This window comes from Podarcis muralis, chromosome 2 (genome assembly GCF_964188315.1).
Source record: "Podarcis muralis chromosome 2, rPodMur119.hap1.1, whole genome shotgun sequence".
NCBI classification, from domain to species: domain Eukaryota; kingdom Metazoa; phylum Chordata; class Lepidosauria; order Squamata; family Lacertidae; genus Podarcis; species Podarcis muralis.
The window spans coordinates 9346659-9373967 of NC_135656.1; the positions used below are offsets into that span (position 1 = coordinate 9346659).

Here is a 27309-nt window from a genome sequence, read left to right on the forward strand (position 1 = left end):
GGGGTATTGGGAGCAGGCAACTGAATGAAGGAACGACTAAGTCTGGGTTCTGAAATCTCTCTTCTGTTTTATATTATGCAACTGAAGAAATGGTCTTCCCCAGTATGCATGAATTGCAAAAAAAACACAAAAAAACATATATAGCAGGTTAGGCCCAGAGCCTAGTGACATAAAAGGCACTTCTTTCACCTTTCTGTTGGCATGAGAGAACAGGTAAGAGGAGGTTTCAGCATCAGGTCAGCAAGAAGCCAAAGCAGGCAGGTTGGGGGGTGGGCAGGGGACCCACTGATCAATGTCACAGGCAGGGTTGTACTTAGGCAGTTCTCCTATGGGAAGGCAGGTCCCAACTACCAGAAGAATTAGGATAGCTCTTCCTACAGCGGAGAAAAATGACCGTTATCTCTATCCTTTACCATGGAGGGCTGGCGAGGTTTTTTTTTTTTTTTACAAAGTCACATCTTTGGGTCAGACAAATTTCCTATAAAGGCCAACTCTGGCAAGGCATTATTTCTGTAAACTTCTTCACACTGAACATCTGCCGGGGGGGGGGGGGGAGAGAAGAGCAAGGCTCACTTTAAGCACTTGATCTTCTATGCTGAGAAAAACATTTCTAGTGGGTGGGTGTGGCTGATTTAAAGCACTAGACACAGAATGGTATATTAGTAGAGGGATGTGCACACATTAACTTTCCATCTTTTAAGACAGGAAGGTGCTCTAAGCATGATTCTTTAAGAAGCAGCTGGAGACAGCCAAGGTCTACTGGAGCCATCGATTGTTGTTTTTTTTACTAACACTGTAGTATTTTAAAAGGAAATGTTGAGTAAGTCTTGGGCATGCTGAAAGGAAGGGCAGGGTCTCTCCGTATGCTGGGACCATCAGTCCCAGTTATCAAGTTCAATGCTACGGGATGAAAAGACTTGGAGTCCAGATACCTCTATGATAATGCCAGAAAATAATTCGGTAGAAAATTAGGTTGCTTGAACCAGACTATGTAAATCAGCTGTTGGTTTTCAACATATAATGCACAGCCAATACAGTTCTCATTACTACCACGTTTCCCCTATGCTAGAGATGTTGGTGCAGTTATTTCATGGAATATCTGCTTAGTTCAAAGGAATTGCTTTTTGGCTTATACCACCCTGGAGTAAATGTTATCTGCTAACCTCTTGCTCTGGTAACCAAGGGTGCTGCAAGAGAAACCCTTTGCCACCTGATCCTTGCCAGATTGTCTGAGTTGTAGGAATGAACTTGGCACAAGCTACGCTAATTAGCAGCCGGGGTTAGAAGGGAAAGTATGGCACAGGAGTTCTCCCCTAGCTGTGGAGAATGTCGCTGATACAAGGTCTCCCTGCTCTGGCAAAACCCTTGGACTGGGATGTACCTTAAAATCCTTCTTCAGAATTCAACATGGCCACACACACACACACACACACCTGTACCTGCGTGGGTACTCCTTCCCCTTGGTGTTAGATCTCACACTGCCATGTGGTGCTCTCTCTCTCTATGTGTGAGAACACTGTTACAGTGTTTGCAGAGCAAGTCGTGTACACCTTCAGTATTTTTCCCTCCCGGCAGGGTGACAACTGGTTGGCAGAGGCCCATGCAATAGGCCCTGCCCTCACAATCAATTCACCCCCACATTCCCCACAAGCACACGAACAGGAAAGAGGCAGCCACCTTGCGACAGGTGCATGGGAAAGGGAGAAGCCCTTTTATAAAAGTAAATAATAAAACTGCCAGATCCCCTTTCTCAGCTCAGGAAAATTCAAATTCTGTCTTATCTATGCGTTAAGCTATTAAATAACTGCATTAACGGAGCTGATTAATTAATTAAGCTAATTAAGCTGAGGCTCCAATACTTTGGCCACCTCCTGAGAGGAGAAGACTCCCTGGAAAAGACCCTGATGTTGGGAAAGATGGAGGGCCCAAGGAGAAGGGGACGACAGAGGATGAGATGGTTGGACAGTGTTGTCGAAGCTACCAGCATGAGTTTGACCAAACTGCGGGAGGCAGTGGAAGACAGGAGTGCCTGGTGTGCTCTGGTCCAGGGGGTCACGAAGAGTCGGACACGACTAAACAACAACGGAGCTAGGCTGCATTCCTTCTGTTCAAGATGGGACTGGTGGGATAATATACTCGATACATAAGCACTATCAGAGGGAAATGGTTGGGGTCCATAACTTCGTGCCTCGACATGCAGCTTGTGGACCATTCCAAGTCCATTTAAGGCACTGCAATGCCATCTACAAAGTATCCCTTTCTCCCTGATGGCTGTTGTCTCTGCGCCTTTTCCTGCTCCTTATCGTGGCTCTCTTTACCTTATGATTCTGCGCACGAATGCGCACACTGCTAGACTGCCATAAGGAAACATGGCCCATAGGAGGAGGAAGAAGAAGAAGAAGAAGGAGGAGGAGGAGGAGGAGGAGGAGGAGGAGGAGGAGGAGTAGTAGTAGTAGTAGTTTGGATTTGATATCCTGCTTTATCACTACCCGAAGGAGTCTCAAAGCGGCTAACATTCTCCTTTCCCTTCCTCCGCCACAACAAACATTCTGTGAGGTGAGTCGGGCTGAGAGACTTCAAAAAAGTGTGACTAGCCCAAGGTCACCCAGCAGCTGCATGTGGAGGAGCGGGGAAGCGAACCCGGTTCACCAGATTACGAGTCTACCTCTCTTAACCACTACACCACACTGGCTCTCTAGGAAGTAGGGTTGTGGCAGCCACTGGCAGCAGCAGGATGGGGCAGAGGCAAGGAATCGCCGAGAGGCAGGCAGCAAGGGGACAATCTCTTTCCCATGGCTCCACAGCTGCCATCCCCAACCTTGAGTCCCCAGACGTTTTTTGAATACAGGCAACTCTCAATTTGTGCGTGTTCGATGCACGTGCAACTGTGCATGCCATGTTTGGCACCGGAAGAGGGTGGAATGAGCTTATGGACATGATGACCTGGAACATAACCCCTGCATAAATGGGGGGTGGGGTGGGTGCCTATACAGCTGCCACCATCCCTGGCCACTGGTCGTGCTGCTTGGGGATGATGGGATTTGTAGTCCAACAGCAACTGGAGACCCAAAGTTGGGGAAAGGCTGCTCTAGAGCCAGGCTTAAGGTGACTTTCTATTGAACGGCAGATCAAAATCTGTTTAGCGGATTCTGATGAGGACGGGGGCCATAGTAAAAGGGGCACAGGTCATCAGGGATTGTATGCATCGATGTATGCAGGGATTCGATCCTTAGCATTTCCAGCTAAAGGGATCTCAGGAAGCAGCGCTGAAGAAGGCCTCTTTTGAGGAGCCACCAAGCACCTGACTCAACAGCACTCAGAAGGACTGGTGGTATGACTAACACTAGCATCAGCTTCAGATATCATCTCTCACAAGAGCACGGCGCCTGTGAATGAGAGATGTGGTACTAATTCGTATTTTGGATTCAACTTTACCTCAGTCCCCTTTCCCCTAGAAAGCAGGGCCAATCTGAAGACCTTACCTTCTTATCTTTAATGGCATGCATTCAACCAGGAAAAGGGTTCTGAGATTTTTTTTAAAATGAAAACACAGCATTGTTGGGCTTTGAAAGGGGCCAAAAGAAAAAAAAAAAAAAGTTGCAATCTGTCCTCTAGCCAGCAAGCTCCTTTCCTGCTCTATTATCCTTAGAGGATCCTGGCTGCTGCACCTGCTGTGTCTTGTTATCGGAGCTGTCACTAAGGAAACAGATACCCTGTTGGGACAAGTTATATTCAAAGTACTTGCCTCTGTGCATGTTCAACATATCAAATAAGGGGGAAGGCGGGTGGGGGGTGGGAGGATGGAGGAGAGAAGACAAGTGACCGGATGTCTGAAATGCTTGCTAAAAGGAAGTCTGCAGACACTGAGAGTAAATTTCTTGCTGATTTTAAACAAAGGGGGAAGGAAAAGGAACCCAGGAGGAGAAAGGAAAAATAAAAGGTCACGGAATAATAGACTAGAACCGAGATCAGGCTAAGGCAAGGAAATGGGTCAAAAAGCAATGAGGACGAGGCCCTGAGAAGCTAGAAAGACAAGGGAGATCACCTACTGTGGAAAATCTACACAAGTCCGGTCATGTGCACATTGCGCAATTTGATACCGAGATTCTTGAATAGGCGAATGTATATTCTAATGGACAAATTTGCCAAAACTGGGGTTTAAAAAAGTCCTTCATGATGAACCTTACACGGTTTGGCAGCATGGCGTACAAAGCCCATTAAAAAGAACAGAATGTTTTCAAATGAGTCTTTTTTTAAAAAAAATAAAATTTAAGGAAGACGAAATGAAGGAAATGTTGGCATTGATGGGCTTCTTTTCTAACAGCTGCAGCATAATTGTCACAGGCTTGCCTCCCGCTTGCTAGGGATGCCGTCTCGATAGCTAAAGCTATCCAGTTAGCAAAAGCTCAAGGCCAACTTGAGGAGAAGACACACGCAACACACACAAATGCGCTTTGGCAACAAGCAAGAGGCAACAGGAAGAAAACAACTCCAAGCGCCCTTTTAAAATGCCAAGATTTTTCGTTTCCCGTAATATACCCTTGTGACACCAGTGCTCTAGGAGTCCTGCATCTGAAAGGGGTGGTTGGGAGAAGGCGCGGCGGGTGCATCATTACTCAAAGCAGGGTCAAGAAGAGGGGGGAAAAGAAAAGAATGCTCCTCCCAGCCTCTTGCCCTTGAAAGAGACACTCCATGATTTAAGGCCACAGTCTTAGCAAGTTCACAGGGTTAAATGCAACAGGCGATCCTTTGAAATGCACAGGGGTTAAAGGGGTTTTGAAACCTTTCAAATGTGTGACCTATGGAGAGGCTTCCCGCCTATCCTTCAAAGGCAGGGCAACTCTGACATCAGCTCAGCTTAGCTTTGCATGAGCCATCCGCTAGGCAGCAGGTGCCTAGTCAAGGTTGACAAACTTAGGGCGACCCCATCAGGGTGCATATTCTGCACACATACGGATCCTAATTGTTTTGATTTTATTAAGATTCTGCTAGATGCAGCAGAGGCGAGGGAGTGCATAGAGTGTCAAAGCTCTGCCTTCTGCCCAGCAGAAGCACTGCTTATTCTTCCTAGCAACTGGAACACCAAGTACTTCCCATCGTACTTTTGAGGGTTACCTCCACAGCCAAACTGAGCCAGGAACTGTACCAAATGAAAAGGTGTCCGATTAATGCACTCGTCTGATCAGATGCACAGCTACAGACTTTGCAGTCTGAGATGCGTGCGACAGGCTTTCCATTTCCACTGCGGCGACTACCAACAGCCCCCAACCGCAGCAGCTACGAGTGAGGTTGCTTGCTCGCTTCACAAAACAGTTGGGGATGGGGGGAATCAAACCTACAAGGTTATGGAGCTTACCACCTTCAGAGCCTTGAGCTGCAGTCCTGGTGTGAAAGTGCAGAATTGAAAGCCAGCTACAGCGGTGGCGACGGGTACACTGGAAATGTCAGAAAGCAGCGGGGGTGCTAATTTTTTCATAAAAACGGGCAGCACCAGCAAAAGGCCACAGCCTCTCCCAAGAATGCTTCCCTTTGCTAAAAAGCGGCCAACTCGAGAAAAGCACCATGAGTAACCAAGCTAAGGGAGGCTTAGTGTTAGTGGAACTTATACCTGAACATTAACCATTTAAGACCACACCGAGCAAGGCTAAGTGTGCTGTTGACTCCATACGACGGCCGGTCGTCCCTAAGGGGTGGCGAAGCTGGTCATTTTGAGGCCATCCTTTAGAAAGAGGATGGTCATCACACTACTTTGGGCCAGGATGTGAATGGGGATATACTTAGTTAGAAGCTCCGTAGCTGCCCTTAACTCACTTTAAGAAAAAAACAAAAAACAAAAACAAAAACGTATCCACCCCATATCGACCGAGGGGCTTAGTTATGATCAGTCTCTCCAGCCGCAAGTTCTTATTGGTTAGTTCTACGTCGCACATTTTGCGACATCATCTGCCAGCAGACTGGGAGTGGGGAGCCATAATGACGTGTGACTGTATGGGCACGTTCAGTTCTGTCCTTTGGCTTGCCATCTGAGTGAGGACTGATGTGGCGACAGCTTCGGCTGCAGAGCGGACAGCCAGCCCGTTGGGAGAGGCCGTCACAGAACTGTGCTGGATGACAGGAGCCGGGGAACCTGTGGGCTCAGAACTCTCCTTGGGGCTTTCTGTATTTTTTTTCAAAAAGAGAAAGAGAGAGAAAGAGAAGAGTTATGAAAAAGGTTGTCTCTTATCATGTGCTAAGTGTTTAAAGAAGCCCATAGGTCTGTAGATTACAACACGGCAGCCATTTTGTCCCTTCCCACCATATGCATTTCATCATGTTGTTTTAGGTAGCTTTCTTTTTCTCAAATATACCCTGTGGGTGGAAAGCAGTAAGACCAGCTACTGACTCAGCAAATGCCATCACCACATTTTAGTGTAGCTTAAGTAATTCATCCAGGTTTCCACAGAATTTTCTAGCAAATTCAGGCGAGGGGACAGCACAATCCATACCACGTGTCACCTGTCACTGTGACAAATCCATCTTCGGAGATTTTTCCAGAGGAACGCTGACATGGTTTGCCTCCCTCAGGACGTACAAGGTAGAGATGGAGGAGGAATCTGCCCTACTAGGATTCCAAAACAGATCTTCAAGGCGGATCATGACCCTGATTGGACTGGTGGTCCTCTTCAGAATCCACAATTGTGTGTATTCTGATACGAGGCAGCCTGGGGGTTATGCACTGTCTCTGCCCCACAATCAATTTGCTTTAAATTTTTTTTATAAAATAGGATATCCATTAGCCCACAGCCTGAACAGCATGCACTCGGGGGCTTCTTGTGATGGAACATGGTGATATTCTGTCACTCTCGGGGGCACCCCATGGCTGCCCCCCATATAAACACTGCAGGGACTGAATACTTTATAAGCTTAAAAGGAGGCAGGGAGAATGGAGGTGGCATGCCAACTTTGGGCCATCTTGTAAGTTTTAAGTGTGCATTTCTGGGTGATTTTTGAAAGATCTTTCATTAAAAATTCACCTGTAAACAGAACGGGCTAAGTCCCCTATGAGAACCCGGATGGACCAGACTTTAATCAGTCCTTCAAACATTAGTACAAAGTATGATGAATTTCCAGTACTGTGCCTTCTTAACATTGCATGCCACCTGCTTTCAGCAGCAGCTAAACATAGCCACTTCACAGTTCCAGAAACTACCGTATTTTTCACTCTATAGGACACACCGGACCATAGGAGGGGGAGAACAGGAAAAAAATAATTCTCCCCCCTCTGCTCAGCGCCCCTTCAGCGAAGCGGCAGGAGAAACGGAGCCCCTTCCATTTCTCCTCCCGCTTCGCAAGAGGGATCGGTGTGCACCAACCCCTCTCGCTCTCTAGGCTTCAGGCGGCTATTTGCAAGCCATCGGAGCACAGCGGGAACTCTCCCTCTGCGCTTCGGAGGCTTCGCGTTGCTATCGCTGAAGCCAAGGAGCCTGCATTCGCTCCATAGAATGCACACACATTTCCCCTTAATTTTTGGAGGGGGGAAAGTGCGTCCTATAGAGCAAAAAATACGGTATTTCTCTATATCCACCACAGGACTCTCTCCCAGTTTTTTCAAGAAACAGCAACAAAATTATCAGGGCATATATATGTGGCTGGAGGTTCAGCAGCATGATTTCAGCATTCATTATGAGAAGAAGAAGAAACAACCAAGCTTGTGTTGCTTTCTAGAAGACCTATGGCTGAGAGAAGCTCCAGCTTACTCAAAACAGAGCTCACTCTGCCAGGGCAAGACCCCCTGTTTCAAGCAGCAGACACCCCAGTAGCTTTGAACAGAGCTCTTCTCCGTTGACAGCAGCACACCTGCCAACTCAAGAGGGCTCTATTTCAAGTGGGATGCGGGAACCCTTCCAGCTCAAAGATCCAATATTCTATGTGAAGTCTTAGACCATGATGTGGAACATCATGGGGATTCAAGCTTGTTCCTTCTTTAGAGAGAAACTTTTCCTGGAACGAAACCTGAAAATGGAGCCGTGATCAGTGCCTTCGCTCGGAATCCACTGTGAATAGCACCATCTGTTCTTGGTATACATCCCAGAAAACAAGCTAGTACAAACACACTTATTGACTTGTGGTCAAGCTCAAAAGCAGGGAAAAACTGCCACAAGCTGCTACTTTTGTCCCCGGAGTACACCTGTGTATCCAGAAACACAGGAGGAAAATCCAGCCTTACAATAGGTACATGACAGTGCTGTTTCAAACCAATATTCACATGCCATTCAGTATTATTTACTCAAATTTTAAACGAAGTATTCGGCTTTTACTTTCATGTCCTATTGAACAGCAATAACAAACGTTTAGCACAGTGTGCTGCAAATCCTGTGTTGTTTTGCCTTGTTGTCTCCTTGCAGTTTATGGTATTTTGGCATTCCTGCCCTAACATAAAAATTACTTGCAAGGTATCACAAATAATATAACCCAACTGTGCATGAGGAAGCTGTAATTCTATCCATGCCCTCTGGCATTTTTGTTTAAGGAATTGCTTAGTCACAAATCTCAATAATCAAAAAAGACTGTGCGTCTGTGTGCATGTGCAAAAGAGAGATAATTTCATTTTTAATATGCAGATGCAAACTGAATTTCTATTCCTGCAGCAAGCAGACAACAAAGACTAATGATACGAATGATAAATTCTAAATGATAACAGGCGTGGTGGTGGAAGACTCATGCTGCCTTCTTGCTATGTGCACAAAGGAGCAGCCTTGGGAGGCAGAAGAGGGAGTCAGTTTGGTTTCACTGCCACATTTCTCAAACGGTGAGTCATTGCAGTGAATCAAAATAAACAGCGTATGCCAAGAGCTCCGCAAGGCGCGAATGTGTGTTCACTGCAGGCAAGTGGCATTTCTCAATACTCACAGCAGTGATGCCTTCTGCAGCACAGTCTCTTGTCTCATATATTATTGCTCCTTCCCTCCTACCCTCTTTCACATCTCCAGCAGCCAAGCTAAGCTGTTTTGCCAAAACGGCACTACAAATATTAGGGCAAGGAAGGATCCGGCCCAAAGTCCCTCCTGTCTCAAGCATCAAAAGGTTACACAGATCCCAGATCTTACTAACTGATCTGATGCAGGAGACTTCGAGAAACCAGGCTGTGGAAATGGGGTGGTCGAGTCGGGGGGGGGGGGAATAGATAAATAGGTCAGGGGTAAAGAAGCAGTTCAAATGAAAGGAATGGGCAGCGGGCAGGAACAGGAGGAGGAACACCTCCCCTGCATTTTCCTTTAGCCCACAGATGGATAACCTGCAGCCTGGGTTTTGCACGCCCCTGAAATCTCCAGCAGCTGCCCTATTCTTCTATCCCATCAGAGTTCTTTCCTTCCTGATAGCTTCCTCTTTATTTTTCCTGGTTCTTTAAAGTAAACTGTTGTGCTTTTTTGTAGTCTCAGAACAATTAAGGGACCATTAAAAATAATAATAACAACAATTTATTGATTTTTTTTTAAAAAAACATCTTTTTCCTGTTGTACGGCATGGGAAAAGAAGGCCTCCCTCCCCAAGCTCCCTTCTCTGTGTACGAGTGAACACATATACTATGGTCACAAAGGAATTGCCTTCACTTTCTTCCCAGACTAGCAGCTGTAATTGTCTGTTGTTCTAAATAAATTAGAATAGATAAGTATCTGTATTATGTATCCCCATCAAACCCTCTGGGGTTTACTTCTGAGTACACCTGCACTCAGGATTGGGAATCTGAGATAGTATTGGAAAATTCTACTTAAACAAAAATCTACTCTGGCTTCCTAGTGATGAACCTTTACAGTTGTACCTTGGTTCTGGAACACCTTGCAACTCAATCGTTTTGGCTCCTGAATGCCGCAAACCCGGAAGTGAGTGTTCTGGTTTGCGAATGTTTTTGGGAACCCGAATGTCTCTAGTGGCTTCCGCAGCTTCCAATTGAGTGCAGGAAGCTCCTACAGCCAATCGGAAGCCACACATTGGTTTTCGAATGTTTTCGGAAGTCGAACGGACTTTCAGAACGGATTCCGTTCAAGAACCAAGGTACGACTGTATTTGTTTTGTTTCCTTTGCCCTGAGATTTGCCTTGGCTGCTGCTACCTCCTTGGACGTTTCCATAAGCAGGTGTAAATAATTTGCACATGTGGCTCCTCCTGACATCACCTGGAACCTGAACGTCCAACACAGGTTCTGTGGCTTCCGATTGGTTGTAGGAGCTTATTGCAGCCAATCCGAAGTCGCGCTTTGGTTTCTAAACGTTTTGGAAGTTGAACGGACTTCTGGAACGGCTTCCGTTTGAATTCCAAGGTACAACTGTCCTGAGATTGAAGCATCTACACAGCCTGCCCTCTTTGGCTCTGCAGGCATGTTCAGAGGCTCCCCACTTACCGAGATAACCTTGTGTTTTCTTCTGTAATGCAGTGACAGGGCAGTCTTTGTGAGCCAACAGAAGCTGTTTGAGTTGAGCAACTTCATTCCGTAATAATGTAACTTCATTCTGCAGGAAAGGAAACATTTATCTTCATTGCATGTGCTCTCATGTCCAGCCTTTCAAACTTTTGTCCTCAATTGTTTGGGATAGGTATTGTATAAAATGGGGGGTGTTGTGAGTCATCATGAATGAGTCTCTTGCTGGTTACCGGAGGCAGGAAATGCTCCATTTTTGGCATTTAAATAACTGATCTGATCTTAGGGTTTTAACTCTGTGCTTAAGCAGCGCTTTTCGCCTCTGAATCTGGGAGCGACAATCAATTGGGGGGGGGGGGAAATCCCTCGAACAACAGTGCATATTTAAACATAGTAAAATTGCAATATAAAATGCTCTAGTTATTACAGAAATAGTTATCCACTTCAATTTCATGGGATAGGGTGGGCTAAAATTCACACACATGCAGCTTGCTAGAATGTTTAAAGGCACACGTTTCCATCGCTGAAATACAATGAAAGCCAAGCCTCCATGCAAGGAACTCGACCAAAACTCTGTTCGGTCAAGAAGGCAGATTGCAGCTACTGAGGAGCCACAGCACCAACTGGACAGGGACCCCACAATACTTCCAGCCTTTATTAATACAGTTGCATGGAATGTGGCAGCTATTCTTAGGTCCTAGTATGCAGAAGTGGCCTCTGCAGGGGTCACAGGTCACAGCTTGCATTTAAAACATCTGAGCAGAAGCTGCTTGCATTTGTAACCCTGCCACAGCAGTCTTTTTGCGGCACTCCAAAGATAGCATTGAAGGTACTTATGAATGGGTGGGGAGATTAATTCAATGAACACAGAGAGAACTCAGAGGAGTCCTTTTGGGTGAAAAGGAAGTCCTTGCTTCCGTTCTTCTTTCACAGGGAGACAGGATGTCCACCGCTGGATTAGGCCCCCTTCCCAGGGACCAGCCTGGCAAGGCTAAAATCTTCTTCCTGGAAGCTGGGAACTTTCCAAAAGACAGCGAAGCAATATATATTGTGGGAAGAAAATCCCACAGAAGAACTGCAAACCAAGTGGCCCCTAACGACCTCCAGCGGCAAATCAAATTAGGTCAAAATTCCATAAAATATGGGATAAAACATGAGAAACTGGCCTTCCAAGGTTCAGTGGGGTGGGAAAAGTGAAAGCAAAAACACGCTGCATGCACTTAGGCAAGGATTCGAGTCACTGCTTACAAGAACAGAAGTCCACCAGGTAGGAGGACATTCGGTGATAAGATATTAAAAAGGAGAGCGTCCCAGGGAGGGAACAAAACTCTCACACCTTTGCTGTAATTGAGCGCTAAGGCTTAAGAACTCTGCACCCAAAGGCTGCCTCTGCTGATGTGCAGATGTCACAGAAAGGTATCCTTTTGCATGGGCTCTCTCCCAGAAGGCTAAAAAGGGAGCCATTCCTTAACCAAGAGAGCTGGAATTAGAGGTAGCATATTCAAAGATAATGCAAGGATAGAGTAGCTATAGGAACCCCTCTGCTGGTAAATAAAGCCTAAAGGAGAACAAGAAGGCTCCAACTGGTTGCATAAGGCGAATGTAAAGAATACTAAGGATAAGGTCTTGCATGTCAGAACTCAGGACCTTTGAAGATACTGCAGCTAAGGGCTCAAACTAACTATGTATTTGGTCACATACAAGAATCCAAACCGTCTTGAAGGAAAAATAAAATGTCATTTCCTAAAAGTGTTGCACCACGCATTACTGTCGGTGCATATAGTGGAAGAGTTACAGGACAGCAGATGAGCTGAGATGATCCTGGGTTGCCATCATTCAACTTTCAAGCAGTCAGGTTGAAAAGCTGTGGTTGAGGATAAAGAAGGGCAGTCCTGATATTACCAGTAACTGCCATGGATCAATACTGGAGAGGACAATTGGATTAGAAATCCCGTGCCTGCTTAAAGATGGTGATGATGTCTGCCTTGTATTCTGTGAGCCTCCCAACTGTCTCAGAGATCAAGAGAAGGCCAAGTAGTTTGCAAAGTTGCAGCTGTTAGCCCAGCTTCTCTCCTTCCCTACTAAGTCTGCTTCTGAAGCAAGCCACCTGACTGTTTCTGTTAGTGGTATGAAGTTCAGTTTTGGGAACTATCAATCTGGATGCTATCTGCTGAAACACCCTCCAGTATATGTATCCAGACTGATCTACAAATCTTCAATTTACCCAGTCTGTATGAGCATTCAAACCCCCCCAAGATAAACATGACATTATGGGGAAAAGCTGCTTCTGCTCCCCATTGAAGGCTGACTCTTTCCTTGAGATGGGCATTGCCCTGTCTGTTCAGATACGCTTTTGCATTGGTGTTGTTGATATGGAAAAGTACATTTCACCTGCACAATCTGGAGATGAAAGCTAAGCAGATTGTATTTTTGTGTGTGATTGAAATGTGGATACAGTGGTACCTCTGGTTACGTACTTAATTCGTTCCGGAGGTCCGTTCTTAACCTGAAACTGTTCTTAACCTGAAGCACCACTTTAGCTAATGGGGCCTCCTGCTGCTGCCGTGCCGCCGCCGCATGATTTCTGTTTTCATCCTGAAGCAAAGTTCTTAACCCGAGCTATTATTTCTGGGTTAGTGGAGTCTGTAACCTGAAGCATGTGTAACCTGAAGTGTATGTAACCCGAGGTACCACTGTACAGTGGTACCTTGAGTTACAAACGCCTCAGGTTACAAACTCTGCTAACCTGGAGGAGTTACCTTGAGTTGAGAACTTTGCCTCAGGATAAGAACGGAAACTGTGTGCCGGCGGAGCAGTGGCAGCAAGAGGCCCCATTAGCGAAAGCACGCCTCTAGTTAAGAAGAGTTTCAGGTTAAGAACGGACCTCCAGAACGAATTAAGTTCGTAACTAGAGGTACCAATGTATGTCTAATATTGAAAGAAATGTATTTAATATGTTCTAAGCACTTACACTTAGTTGGATGTTCTGCGTTGTGAGTTCCTCCGCCTTCTTCTCCAAGGATGACACCCAGAGCTTGCGCTTCTGGCGGCAACGGGAGGCGGCAGCCCGGTTCCGTTCCAGGAAACGCTGCCTGCGCTCGTCTGGATCTTCGTCCATTGTGCGTCTCCGTCTGCCTCCTGTGCTAGGCGTGGGCTGAGCTGGGGAAACCTGGGGTTGAAGAATGAAAGAATTGCCGAAATTAAGGAACAAGATTAATTGGGCAGTTTGTGCACTCTCAGGGCAGCCCATTAAACACTCAGCGGCCAATTAGTAACAACGCAGAACAATTTCCCCGATTCTTGATCTCATATCCTCACTAACTCTCACCAGGACATTTAGGCAAAATAGCAATGTAAGATTTGTGCAAGTGACTCAAATACTGATTGTGTTCACGCTTTCTTTCTTTTAACCCAGTAGGGACTGTGCCATATGGAGTAATAATCCTCTAAGCCTTTAACCTATTTGCTTTGCCGTTCTTCTTCTGTGGGACCAACAGGGACACTGAAAACCTTTTCCATTATTTCAAGAGAACAAAGAAAACTAGCTGCCAAGAGCAAAACAGATCTGCAGGTTCCCACCTTAGCTCAGCCCCACCAAATGGGCTTTATAATTATGCAGACCAGTTTACACTTTGCTACTACTCACTGTCAGTCAGGCAGCATATGGATAGTAAACTTCTGGAAGCCTGTCTAGCTGACAGAGCAGGTGGTGATTTTGATGGAAGGCTGGCATTTGGTGAGCTGGCAGGAACAAATGGGGTGCATTTAAACCCAAGTCATTAAAACAGGAAGAGAGAGAGAGAAGATCTGAAAACATTGCGTCTATATTCCAGACTGTGTCCCAATTGCCTGTGATGCCTAACTGGTAACTGTCTGGCAGCAGCGGTGACAGAAGCAACGGGGTGAAAGACGCAGCTTCTCTGAAAGGCAACAGGCTTCCTATACCCGTTCAGGGGATCTGGAACTCAGTGCCAAAACATCTCAGATTCTATAGCTAGAAAAGCCAAATCTGGCAACTGGGGGGAAAGAAACCCCATACAAATGAATTATATGCATATAACATTTCTATGCTTATTTTTGCTTGCAGAATCAACAACCTTGGTTGAGTATATTTGGGAAATGGAAAAAAGGAGGGTTGGGTCTCACTGGTGGTGGCAGAATGTAGAAATACAAGGCATCTACGGTGACAAGGGAAATGAACTGGGAGCTGTGTGGAGTAATGTACCATCACTTTCTGGCTACTAAAAGACTGACAGACTTTTTTTCTGAAGACCTGATGGTGGAATGCGAGAAGAGGCAACATTGCCTATGGTTACATACACATCACACTACTGTCAGTAGCAGACAGATCAGTCAGGTTTTTAAAGGGTAAAGGGACCCCTGACCATTAGGTCCAGTCGTGACTGACTCTGGGGTTGCAGCGCTCATCTCGCTTTATTGGCTGAGGGAGCCGGCGTACAGCTTCCGGGTCATGTGGCCAGCATGACTAAGACGCTTCTGGCAAACCAGAGCAGCGTACGGAAACACCATTTACCTTCCCGCCGGAGCGGTACCTATTTATCTACTTGCACTTTGACATGCTTTCGAACTGCTAGGTTGGCAGGAGCTGGGACCGAGCAACGGGAGCTCACCCCGTCGCGGGGGATTCGAACCACCGACCTTCTGATCAGCAAGCCCTAGGCTCTGTGGATCAACCCACAGCGCCACCTGCGTCCCTCAGTCAGGTTTTTACAGTGTTTCAAAAGCCTGCAAAAGCACATCTGACTGTGTATGACAATGGGAACCAAAGGTGAGAGGGTAGTTGTGCTTTTGTCTTATCAATTTTCAGCTCCATTAAGTTCTCATGTTTCGTTCCGAGCATCTATCTAAAAGCCACCCAAACAATTTTCCCTCATTCCTCCACAGTCATGAATACTCGAAACTTGTTCTTTTTACACAAAGCCTCTGAATTTGATAGCAGCCACTGGATTTCCCATCAGATGTCATACCACAAGCCGGGAGTGTGGCTGCAGCCAAATCAAATTCAAATGCCCATGGTATAGCCCCCCTTTCCAGAATATTACAGCTCCCCCATCCCAAGTCCTGCTTTGATGTGTTCCAGCTTCAAGCAGACCTGTGGTTGGGCTGGAGAAGGTGCATCAGGATGCTGGATGAGTATCTGACCCTGTTCAGGATGAGACGTCACCATTGTGCTTGCTGAACCCACCACCATGCCACTGCCGTTTAGTGAGGACGTAACTCCTTGCGTCAGACTGGCTTTTAGCCTCTGTAAGGGGAGAAAAACAAAACAAAATCAGGAGAGGCCCAACCATTTTTTTCTCCTTTACTGACACACACACACACACACACACACACACACACACACACACACACACCTCTTTACTACAAAGATGCAGGCTGTTGAGAATGAAGCCTGGCCAGACTCTTTAGGAAATGCTGCTGATAGCCAGGTTTCTATTTCAAGGCAAGACATCATCATGATGTCAGGACACAAGATAGATGCAAGCAGACCATACATGTAGCTACCATTTTCAATGAAGATCACAGGCAACTTGCAACATCTAGCCCCAGCTGAAACTGACAACTGAGCTAATGAAGCCTAAACGTTTATCAATGCATTTGCTCACGTTCATTCTCTGGCTCTCCAAAACCATCCTTTGATTTTGTGTGCTACCCGCACACCTCTCTTCACACCTCTCCCCACCCTTCTGTCGTCTCCCACTCAGTTTCTAAATTTAGACTGCAAAGCTACTTGGAGAACGGATGTGTCTTTTTTCTTTACGATGACAGCATCACCTGAATCTTATAGATCAGTTGGCTTCCTTACTAAAGTACAGAGAGGCCCCTGAGGTTAGAATTCTATTTACTTATAGCAGCTTTTTGTATTATATTGAAAATGAAGGGCAGAAATTCATTCATTTTCATGTTTGTTCCCTCTTTTCCTACTGTCCTCCCTAAGGACTGTAGCACAGGGACACCGGTAGCAGCAGTGAAGAGCAGACTGAAAGACTAATCTGTGAATCTGGAAATCATAAGAAACCGCAGGTTACTTCTGTGGACAAGCATTCACATCGCTAATATTCACAGCTACCCTCTTCCCTAGTTTTCATAATGTATTTTGGGCATTGAACTTTCCTGACAGTGTCTAATATCCGCTAGGGGAATGAGGGGGCTTCATAAATGTACCTAGGTGTCACAAGAATGCCTGAGTTGCCTCCATCTGAATGTTGCTCTCTGTTCTGCCCTTTCCTTATCCTACCCTTTTCTAGCCCACTCTACTTTCCCTAGGGACACGGGTGGCGCTGTGGGTTAAACCACAGAGCCTAGGGCTTGCTGATCAGAAGGTTGGCGGTTCAAATCCCCGTGACGGGGTGAGCTCCCGTTGCTCGGTCCCTGCTGCTGCCAACCTAGCAGTTCGAAAGCACATCAAAGTGCAAGTAGATAAATAGGTACCGCTCTAGCGGAAGGTAAACGGCGTTTCCGTGTGCTGCTCTGGTTCACCAGAAGCGGCTTAGTCATGCTGGCCACATGACCCGGAAGCTGTACGCCGGCTCCCTCGGCCAATAAAGCGAGATGAGCGCCGCAACCCCAGAGTCAGCCGCGACTGGACTTAGTGGTCAGGGGTCCCTTTACCTTTACCTACATTCCCTACAAGGATATACACTATCCCACCCAGTTATAGGCTATGTAACTTGCACCAACAGACTACAAATTGCTGTCTTTTAGGGGAGAAGGTAAAGTATATGGCACTCTCTTTTAACTGCTAGTGGTTTCAGTGTTAACAGAAAGTGTTAACGGAAAAACAATAACCCGAATGTGACCACATGCAGAGTGACCACATGCTTTGAGGTTATCCCCCATGAGAAAACTGTGTTAGGGGGCAATGTCGGGGGGCCAACCACGGCTGCATCTCATTTCCTAAAATTGTACTCTAGGCAAGCTTGCCGATTCTGTTATTATCTAATGCAACTCACCATTTTAGCTTCTGAGTGCACTGGAAGGCCTGATGGTGAAATGGAGCCGCTGCTGATAATTGGAGGGCCGGGAATACCAGGAATGTTTGGCACCACAGATATAGGCCTTGCCAGCTATAAGTTGGAAGGGGAATGGAAAACACCTTGTATAAGTTAAGCAGTTTTGTTGATTAACTCCTACAGTGAAGGAGAAGGGGTGGGCGAGAAAGCTTGCTTGATAAGCTGTACATGTTAGAAATCTAATCACCAGTGTTTGAGAGATAAAAAGAAACAAACATTGGAGCAGCTTAACAGAGCAGAGGAGTACCAACGGCAGTTTCAGGAAAGTTAGACATTGCAGGAAAGAGAAAACACCAATGCTTTCTTTCGTCTCCTCTGAACCATTTCACGCATTATGCTGCAGCAAATCTCAGCACTGAGCTACGGCCAATCATAGATCTAATATTCCCATTTATGCTTGAGATTTTTAGGTGTACAATATCTTAAATGTACACTGCAAAACGGTAATGTACAATCCAGCCAACAGAAAGCTTTTACCATGAAATTAGGTACTTCTAGCAACAAAAGAGTAGAGTTCTGGATCCAGGCCAGCTTGACTACTAACCCCACCATATCAATTCAGTAGTATTGTGCTTGGAGAGCAAATGTGGCATAATGGCTTCAGGGGGGCTTTGGACTGAAGATGCCCAGGCTTAAAGCCTCATTCAGCAACAAAACTCGCTGGATGTTGTTGGGCTCATAATCCTCTCTCAGTCTAATCTATTTAACAGGGTTGCTATTATGGAAATACATAACAACAATATATAAACCTGCCTGAACTCCTCGTACTAAGGGCAAGATAAAAACTGCTACTAATCATTACAATGCGGAGAAAAGCTTCTGAGGACACCCTTGGGATTTATTTTCCTTTCTGCAATTCTTTGTGGGGTGCACCACCCTTTTTGCATTTTTACAATGGGCACACTTAACTTCCCTAGGAGTAGAAGAGAGAAAGTGACAGGTGGCCAGCTAGAATTCATGCAGTATTTCTGAGATAACCTGGAGAAAAGGCAGTTAAGTGCCCAAACTAGATTTTCAGATTTATAGAGCTTCCCCTCAGACAATTCTAATTTCCAACACATGGCAGAAACTTTCTGAACACTTAAATAGAGGAAAAGTACACCCACAAAGAAACAGAAAAGTGGATTTGTATAGCACAGTCAGCAGCAGAACCAGTGCAAACTGCACCAGAAGGTACTTGCATTTGTCAATCACATACCCCAAGAAAATTCATTTGCAGAAATAAAAGCTAAATAACCATTTCATGCCCCGAAGAGGCCAGAGAGGGAGTTTTTCTGGCTTGGAAAGGCCAACATGTTCTCTGTAAGCTTGAATGATTTCAGCATAGAGCTAGCTAATCAGAGAGCCTGCAGTTCCCAGCCTTGGAACCAACAGTGTCTGCCATCTGCTCAGATGAAGATTCAGTTTTGAGCCTCCCCCCCCCCAGCAATGTGATTGGCAGGTGCTGCTAACTTGCAGGCTGGTGGCTCCCTCAACCCCCACATCCTCCCCGCTAGCCCAGGCTTATCTCACATGGAGGGGCAGAGAGAGATGTCAATTTTGCAAATTAAAGTGCTCGCATATGCTCTACAAAGGGGGAAAACTGTCCCTTCCTTTATCAAAAGTAGCCAGGCTGGAAGCTTCTATTACCGATATGACAGAAGGCATCTGAACGGGAGGGCCAGGAAGGACGGGCATGGTCTGTCCATTCACAAGGTGCATGACGAGTGGTACAGAGCTGGTGGGAGATCTGCGAGAAAACAAAAGACAAACACAAAACATATTGCAGTCCAGTTTGTGAGTACTATCAGAAATCCCCTGCCCAACACATCTGAGACACAGGTGATCCCATGTGACATGCAGAGCCCCCTTCCGCTTCCTAAACTCTCTACTGAAAAGCTGAGCATCTCTGCTCTGGCAATAGCAGAGTTAGCAAACATAATATTTTTCAAACATTAATTTTTTTGAATTGCTAAATAATTGGCTTCCATGCCGGAATATACATGGGTTACAAAAGCACAGGTGCTCCCAGCTTACATAGATCTGCTCAGGTTTAGACAGAATGTGCAAAGATATTCAAATTTCCTGATATTTGGCTTGATAATTACAACTTTTGAACCAGCATCCATCACCTGAGCTTATTATGGATTAGAGAGATGTGCAACAGAAAGAGAGACGCACGCTTTCAGGCAGAGCGCCATCTCGTCAGGTGTAAAGTTCACTGGCCTTTCAACCCCAGCGCATGTGCAATTACAAGAGTAGATGGTCCAAGGGCCATGTAGGGTTGGCAGTAGCATTTTAAATAGGAGCCATACTTACTGAGGTCTCAAGTTGCAGAGAGATAGCTCTCCAGATGTACCTGAACTGCTAGCTGAAGGAGGCATTTTGAGATTGTAACATTGGGTCTACTGTGAAGGTCCATTTCCTGCAGGGAATGGAGGGGGATCCTTGGAGGGCCAACCCATCCAAAGATCCCCTCCTCCCTGCAGGAAAAGAAGTCATTACCCAGAGAGAGGATCCATTTCAGGGCCAAAGTAGTCTTCATATGGCAGAGATGTGAAGCAACCTCCTAACGGATTTCATATATGGAAGAAAAGCCATGGGAGGCCACACAGCAGTTGTGGAATAGCCAGGAGGGGGGCTGCTTAACGCTTCCCCTTCTTGGGTGGGGTGTCCAGCATAAAAAAATACAGTGGTACCTCTGGTTGCGAACGGGATCCATTATGGAGGCCCGTTCACAACATGAAAAGAGCGCAACCCGCAGCGGTGCGTCTGTGCATGCGCGGGTTGTGATTCGTCGCTTCTGTGCATGCGTGTGGTGTCATTTCTCGCTTCTGTGCATGCGCAAGTGACAAAACCCGGAAGTAACCCTTTCTGGAACTTCCGGGTTGCTGCGGGACGTAACCTGAAAGAACGTAACATGAAACGGACGTAACATGAGGTATGACTGTAGCTGAGAGGGGAATAATTGAGTAGCTACCATTTCTTCACTCAAAAGTCTTAAATCCTGTGGCTCTTTTTCATTTTTAAAAATTCATCTATAGTGTATGTATTACATGTCTTACATGTACATGCATTTGCTGCAGTTTGGCCCTTGGCCTCTGGGAAGGAGAGGAGGAGAGGTTTTACCTCCCCCACGACAAGAGATCTTCCTTGGATCCCAGTCTTAGTCAGGAGATGGTTCTAGCTAGATCTGGAAACCTGAATAAGCCACAAATTCAAGTAAGAAGGTTTTCTAATGTTAAAGAGAGGGAGCAAGAGTAGGGTACAAGAAGCTGGAGCCTTTTACAGAAGAAGACTGCTCAGCCTTCCTCTATTCAAGGGAAGGAGACTGCAGGAGTGACACCGGAAACTTTTTAAGTAGACAGATACGAGGCTGAAGCCTTAACTTGCAGCAAAAGTGTTATGCATGAGACATAGTTTAAGTCTGATGGTTCTCCCTGTCCCTTCTCAATCTTTAATTTGCTGTCTCTCAATTCTTCATGTACTAAATGATTTAACAGTCCCTAGGATCCTATTTCCCCCTTCGTGTCTGCTCTTGTGCAGGTTCATACACAACTGGCAAATTCTACAAAATCTAAAATCATGAGATTTGCAGGAGAAACTCCTGGCCATTCACTGATTGCCTCTTAAGGTCCCTACACCTCCCCCCACTCCCGATCTCCTTACTTACCCAAGCTGTCTGTTGGAAGGTGGAGCTTGGGTGATGACAGAAGTTGGAGAAGGGAGAGTGGGATGCAGAGGATCATATCCTAAGTGCAGTGGAAGTGACCCAGGGCGTACAATGGTTGGAGTAGGCGTAGAAATGATAACAGGCTTTGAAGCACTCTCCTAAGAAAGATGCACATACTCAATGAATGCCAGGCATTATCATTTTGTGGGACTAATAATGCATCCCTCCTACCAACCCTCATTATTCCTAGGACTACCACTCCTGGGAAATCTGAAGCACAGAAACTTAACTTCAGCTGTACCCACAGAAACCAAAAGTGCTAAATCCTGTGTCGAGCATGAGATAATAATCACACACTCAATAGCTGAAATTTGCAAGAAGCAAATAAGCTTCGTAAATATACATTAAATTCAACAGTAAAAAAGGGGGGAGACACACAAAGGAAGGAACCCAAACCATTCACATCCATTGCGGCTAGATATAAATTATGCAAGTATTGCTTAAGAACATCACTTGGCATCAAAAGGCACACCCAGTTGTTTTAAAATCATGCGCCATCATACCAGATAATTTGTTCTAATTGCAAAATAATAGAGAAGTGCGGATGGATGAGATTTGCAGGACATCTGCAGGATACATTCCAGGGGAGAAATGAAGGCCATTAAAAGTTACAAAGCTCTTCTATTTCACCAAAGTTCCTCAACAACTCTCAGAACTTTGAGCAGAAACTCCCTTTATCTTTTCAAGTGTCTCGGCTGGGACACTAAATCCTGATGAATGCATCAGGACTGTAAATCTGCAGCATGCTCCTGACCTAGGGAGTAATCTGGGGTGGCTTCAGATAACAGTCTGCACCATGGCATCTTCTTACCAGGCCTAGGCAAACTCACATTTTCTGTAGGTTTGTTTCTGTCTACTCTGCTCACAGTGAAGCTAGAAGATGCAGATTGCCACCTCTCAGCTACTAAGTTTACAGGGAGCCAGAATAGTGGAAATGGTTCTCTGAATCCAAGCCCAATGCCTCTATCAAGGGAGGCAAGAACCTTTAAAAATAGTTAACACCAACCAAGCTTCTACAAACTTCATTCTGTCAAAGCTTTTTCTTACTCTATGGGCCTGCTTCAGGTGCATCTTGCAACCACCCCCAGCCCATGTTGCTTGTTGGAGCATGTGGGGGAGACACATAGCTGGCCATCATTTGCATGATCAACACACCTTTCATGTGTCCACCCACAAAATGCAGAAGCTGGTTCTTACAACTGGCACTCTCATGTCATTACAGAAGTCTAGCAGTGGCCCTCTGTGTGCGGGGGCCAAAAGGGCACCTTCTACTGAATCTCCTACAACTACAGCAGTATAACCATAAAAGATAATGAACACATATCTGCCATTTCTGATAGAAGATGGTTTTTTTTAAATATAAATTTAAAAAGTGGGTGAATGCCATTAAAAACAGATGAAAAGACAACTCACGAAAGCTCACCTTCTCCTTGGCCTGTGGTGACTGTGGACTTGCTACCGGACTATCAGGAGGGGAAGAGTCCACTTCAACTGGTTCTTCCTCTTTTATTTTGATGTCTGGGGTAGAAGGTAGAGACATATCGAGGGGTCCAGAACACTATGGAAAAGCAGAATACATACTTTAGGGCTTTGCCATCAGGCTGCCTGGCTGATCTGTTCACCTTCCCCAGCCCCAGGCTCCCACTAGCTTTTGCACGCTAAGAGAGGAAGCACTCAGAATGCTGAGACTGCATGTCAATATGGAGAAGCAAAGATACCATGTATGGTGCAGGAGCAGCTCTGCCCTTCACTAAGGTGTATTCCTTCTCCTCCCAGGTGAAGGCCAGACTGCGTGGCTTTTCTAGCAACTCATATCAAGGATGCATATTTTTTAAAAAGCAACGCATTGTTTTTGAGGTTCTGCAAGTTAATTCTCACCCAAGCAACTTCCCCTGACTTTTTTCTTCCGCCAAGCCTTGGCAATATGAAAAGAAAGCTAAAATGCCTGTCGGTCACAAAAGGCACTTTCATTCGCAGAAGCGCTGCAACCCACTATATAAGTCATTTTTGAATTATTGCTTGATTTATCAAAAGCCAACAAGAGAGCCATACGAGTTATTGCAAATCTATGACCAGCCCATTGTAATAAAACCTCACCATATGCCTGAACCTGGAACCATGCCACCACACCTCTTTTCAACAGCGCTACATGGCCCTTTCCAATTTTATTAACAGCAGCTTGTTGCCTTCGTAGATCAATGGGTCAAAGCAATAGCAAAAGGAAATGGCAAAGCTAGGGACTTGGGAGTGTGCGGCAAAGCAGGAGAGAGTCAAAGCACATCAAGTAGTCCTCAAGCAATCAAAAACAGCACAATGCTTCCTCCGGTTCTTGGATGGAGCTCCTCTGGAACACGCCAAGAAGATAAAAACAAGGTATAATGAGCGCTGGGAAGAAACAGGCAAGAGATCATGAGGAGGAAGCCATCATTTGGTGTATTCAAGTCAGGGAACTGCTTTTAGTGGCTACCTAGAAAAAACATGGATCGTATATCTTGTCTTGTTGCTTCTCATTCCTTTGTTTGGTTGCTAATTCCCCCCCCCCCCCAAGCTAAATTCCTCTGCTTTCTACTGTGCTATACTTTGAGGGTGGGTTATAATCCTTTAATCTCCTACCTCCATTGCTTACTATAATTTCCCCTCAAGCCCCCACTTCTATTACCAGCTTCTTCCGAGCCAACATAATACCAACTATGAGCTGTGTGGCACTTCCTGAAACCATTGTTCTTTAGCACAGGCTCAGAGTTATCTATCCTGACTGGCAAAGGTTCTCCAAATCACAGGCAGGGAGTAACCTCAATGCTTTTATTTTTTTGTTTAAACTATGGATGCCAGGGAATGAGCCTCTTGGGGCTTCCTCCTTGCAAAGCATGGAGATAAACCATAGTTTATCTTAAGAGTGCTACAATTCAGAATATGCTTTTTTGTAGAAATAAAATGCCACTGATTTCAGAGAGAGCAATTTCCAAGGGAGTATGCCGAGGAAAAGGTCCTGAAAGCCACTCCAGATTCTGGAGCAAATTTATTTGCGTAGGGTTATAGGCTTGTTAATTTCTTGACGGTTTAACACCCGGACACTTGAGAGGAAAGTCATGAGGGCTGCGCACTGTAAGTTTAGGGAGTCTGAAGGAGGCCTTTGCAACTGAAGCCCCCTTGGCCAAACGTAGCCCACTAAGAAATGTTGTCTCCCCCCCCCCCCCGTCGCCAACCTAGAGCAGTATGGAAAAAGTGGCCTGTGTGGAAAATGAACTTGAAAGAAGACCATTTTATGAGAAGTCACTTAAAGTGTGGGCCGCCACCCTTCTCTTAGAGAACTGGTGTGCCTTAGATAATCTGGACATGGCCACATCTCTTCTACAGTTCTGTACAATGCACACTACAACAGATTCTTCTAGTCCCCGGAGGATGACCAAGTGGAAGGTCACTAGCCAGGAGACAACTCATTGGGAAAGTTGTCAACCACAGCTCACTCCACTGATTCTGCTGTGACAGGCCAGCTCCATCAGGCCTCCTCTCCCCTCAATGGTCATTTGGGGGCAGCCATTCCAGCTGCCTCAGTGGGCGGGTTAAGAAGCAGGTCTCATTTCATGAGCTTTGCTGAAGGCCCAGCTCCATCAGGTACCTCCTTCCCCCAACTGTGCCAGCTGGTCATCATAGGAACATCTGGTGTAGCAAACTGGTGCCCAAGCTTTGATTTATATTTTTCCTCTTTTCTCACTGTCCTTGTCCCTTGCATGTCATGTTTTTGTTTTAGATCATATGCCTGCAGGTAGGGATTCCCTTGTTTGGATTGTATGTAAGCTGCTCTGAAGCCTTTTTTGGCTGAAGAGTAGGGTACAAATGCTATAACTACATAAAATAAACACAGTCGTACCTTGGATCCTGAACCCCTTGCAAGTCAAACGTTTTGGCTCCCAAACACCGCAAACCTAGAAGTGTTCTAGTCTGCGAACGTTCTTTGGAACCCGAACGTCTGACACAACTTCCGCGGCCAGGGCCCGATTTAGGTTTGATGAGGCCCTAAGCTACTGAAGGTAATGGGGCCCTTTATATGTCCAACTGTCCTTTGTCAACAACGAACTGTCACTGTTTTTTGTGTTGAATATATGCTGTATGGTAATTTATGGACCTAATAGGTATCTAAAGCCATTTGCACATAATGAATAGGAGCCTACACAACACAAAACACTGTTGCTGTATGTAGGTTTCATTTTAGTTTTTTATCTTATATTTTTGGAAACGTACATCCAGGTTCTTTTCCTTTAATTTTTTTGGGGGTCCCCAAGTGAGTGGGGCCCTAAGCTATAGCTTGTTTGGCTTATACGTAAATCCGGCACTGTCCGCGGTTTCCGATTGGCTGCAGGAGCTTCCTTGGTTTCCAAACGTTTTGGAAGTCGAACGGACTTTCGGAACGGATTCCGTTCAATTTCCAAGGTACTGCTGTACGTTATAATGCAGACAGGAGAGGAAGCATAAACTATGATGAGAGGAGCTGCTCCAACAAAGACTCATGTCTTCTACATATATGCCTTTGAATAACCTGCACTAACTATCACTACAGACATTTTATAATTAAGGGAAAAGTTTAGAGCTCCCAGAGAGAACCAAGATATACCAGTTAAGAATGCTGGCCTAGGGATGGAGGAGGTTATTTCTGATTCAATGCCTATTTCATCACGAAGCTCACCAGCCAGTTATTTTTCAGATTAAACTACCGCACGAGCTTGTTATGAGGACAAGATTTGGGTGAAGGGGAGGAGACAGTAATGTCACCAACCTGAGTAACTGGGAGGATGGAATAAACACAAACAGCTGCCTCCCTTGCTACATGTGCTTCCAGATGTCATGCCCATTTTGCTTCCTGCTGCGTGCAAAGGAAGCTGCTCAGAATCTAGGAGCGAATGGCACAATGGTTGGCATCCCAAATGCATGGATTACACATGACTAGCGCAGTGACTGGGAAGACCAATCACCCACAAAACAGCGTGTCTGGAAATACCCTCTCTGCATTTAATTACCACAAAAAAACTCTTGTGGCTGGAGCTATCCAGGACAAAAAATAAATAAAAATAAAATCCCACACGAACTAAAACGAGCTCCAGCAACTGGACTCAACTCAGCCAAATGTTCAAAGCATCTCGAGAATGTGCCCAGCAGCTCCTGCCAAGTTTTCTGAATAGCAAACCAGCTGGATCTAACAATCCAAGTCAGTACTAGAAGGGGTAATTCCTTCGGCCTGCCGACACCGAGCCAAGCTTTGAACTGCGGCAGTCTCTTGTTGGAGGTCAGAAATATTAAGCCTGAGCCCTATTAAACAAGAAACAAACTTCCAGCAATCTAAGAATTCATAATGGTAGCTATTAAAAACAGTACAACACCAGGATTATGGGTGGTCTTAACATATAAAATATCTGGCTAGACTGTGGGTTGTCTACCATTTCATTAAAAAAACAACCCTCAAAATAAATGCTAAGATTAAGATTCTGTGCTGAAATAATAAAAAATGTAACACGGAAGGACCACCTTGCTGTGAAATGACACTGCTCCGAAAGGTGAGACTATTGCAGCAATACATGGCTGAGAGATCCATGGTACTTCTTTGATTTACATAGAAAATATTTAAGTGAGAGGGATAAAAGCCCAGCTGGTCATCATTCCTTTAATTTTTGGCTGCTAAATGGATTTGTTTTGTTTTACTGTTTTGTTTTAATTTTTTGCCACGTAATTGTAACTATGTAAGCTGCTTTGGGGGCCTCTTCAAAAGAAAGAAAAGCAAGAGGTATTTTATATCTATATATCTGAATTCCCAAAGACACAGTCTTTGGAAAGACATTATTGTAATTTGATTTACACAGCTGAGAAACAAGATGATTGAATACAGAGGTCTACTTGTTTAGCAAGCAGAATTCAGTCTGGAGAAAAAAAACAACAAAAGGAGTTGCACTAAAGATGTGTTACCCAAGTTTTCTTTTCAGAATGCCCTGAAACACAAAACAAACCCTGAACAAATTTTAAATGTAGTTTCATGAAAACTGATATTCAGAGAATTCTGGGAAGAAACTTGGGTAGTGCATATATTTTGTTTTGGCTTTGCAATTTCATTCATTCCTTACATGGCTGCTCTGAAACCTCACTTCAGCAATGGCTGGGACGGGCTCCAAAGTTTGCAAT

General features: G+C 45.4%; 1 protein-coding gene across 4 annotated transcripts in view; it reads right to left on the minus strand.

The window, feature by feature from the left end:
• Positions 1 to 3799: 3799 nt before the first annotated feature.
• Positions 3800 to 27309, minus strand: part of ATF7 (activating transcription factor 7) — a 102108-nt gene continuing 78598 nt past the window's right edge. For 3 of the 4 annotated variants that reach the window (XM_028721572.2, XM_028721571.2, XM_077923851.1), the window contains exons 5-12: positions 22565 to 22699; positions 21082 to 21239; positions 19059 to 19158; positions 17370 to 17483; positions 15509 to 15661; positions 13367 to 13564; positions 10378 to 10486; positions 3800 to 6157 (exon numbers count right to left, since the gene is read on the minus strand). In XM_028721572.2, the coding sequence (XP_028577405.1) occupies positions 5940 to 6157; positions 10378 to 10486; positions 13367 to 13564; positions 15509 to 15661; positions 17370 to 17483; positions 19059 to 19158; positions 21082 to 21239; positions 22565 to 22699 (1185 nt within the window). In that variant the 3' untranslated portion in view covers positions 3800 to 5939. Of the gene's footprint in view, positions 6158 to 10377; positions 10487 to 13366; positions 13565 to 15508; positions 15662 to 17369; positions 17484 to 19058; positions 19159 to 21081; positions 21240 to 22564; positions 22700 to 23238; positions 23646 to 27309 lie in introns of those variants that run through there. The other variant, XM_028721573.2, reaches the window with a different exon arrangement.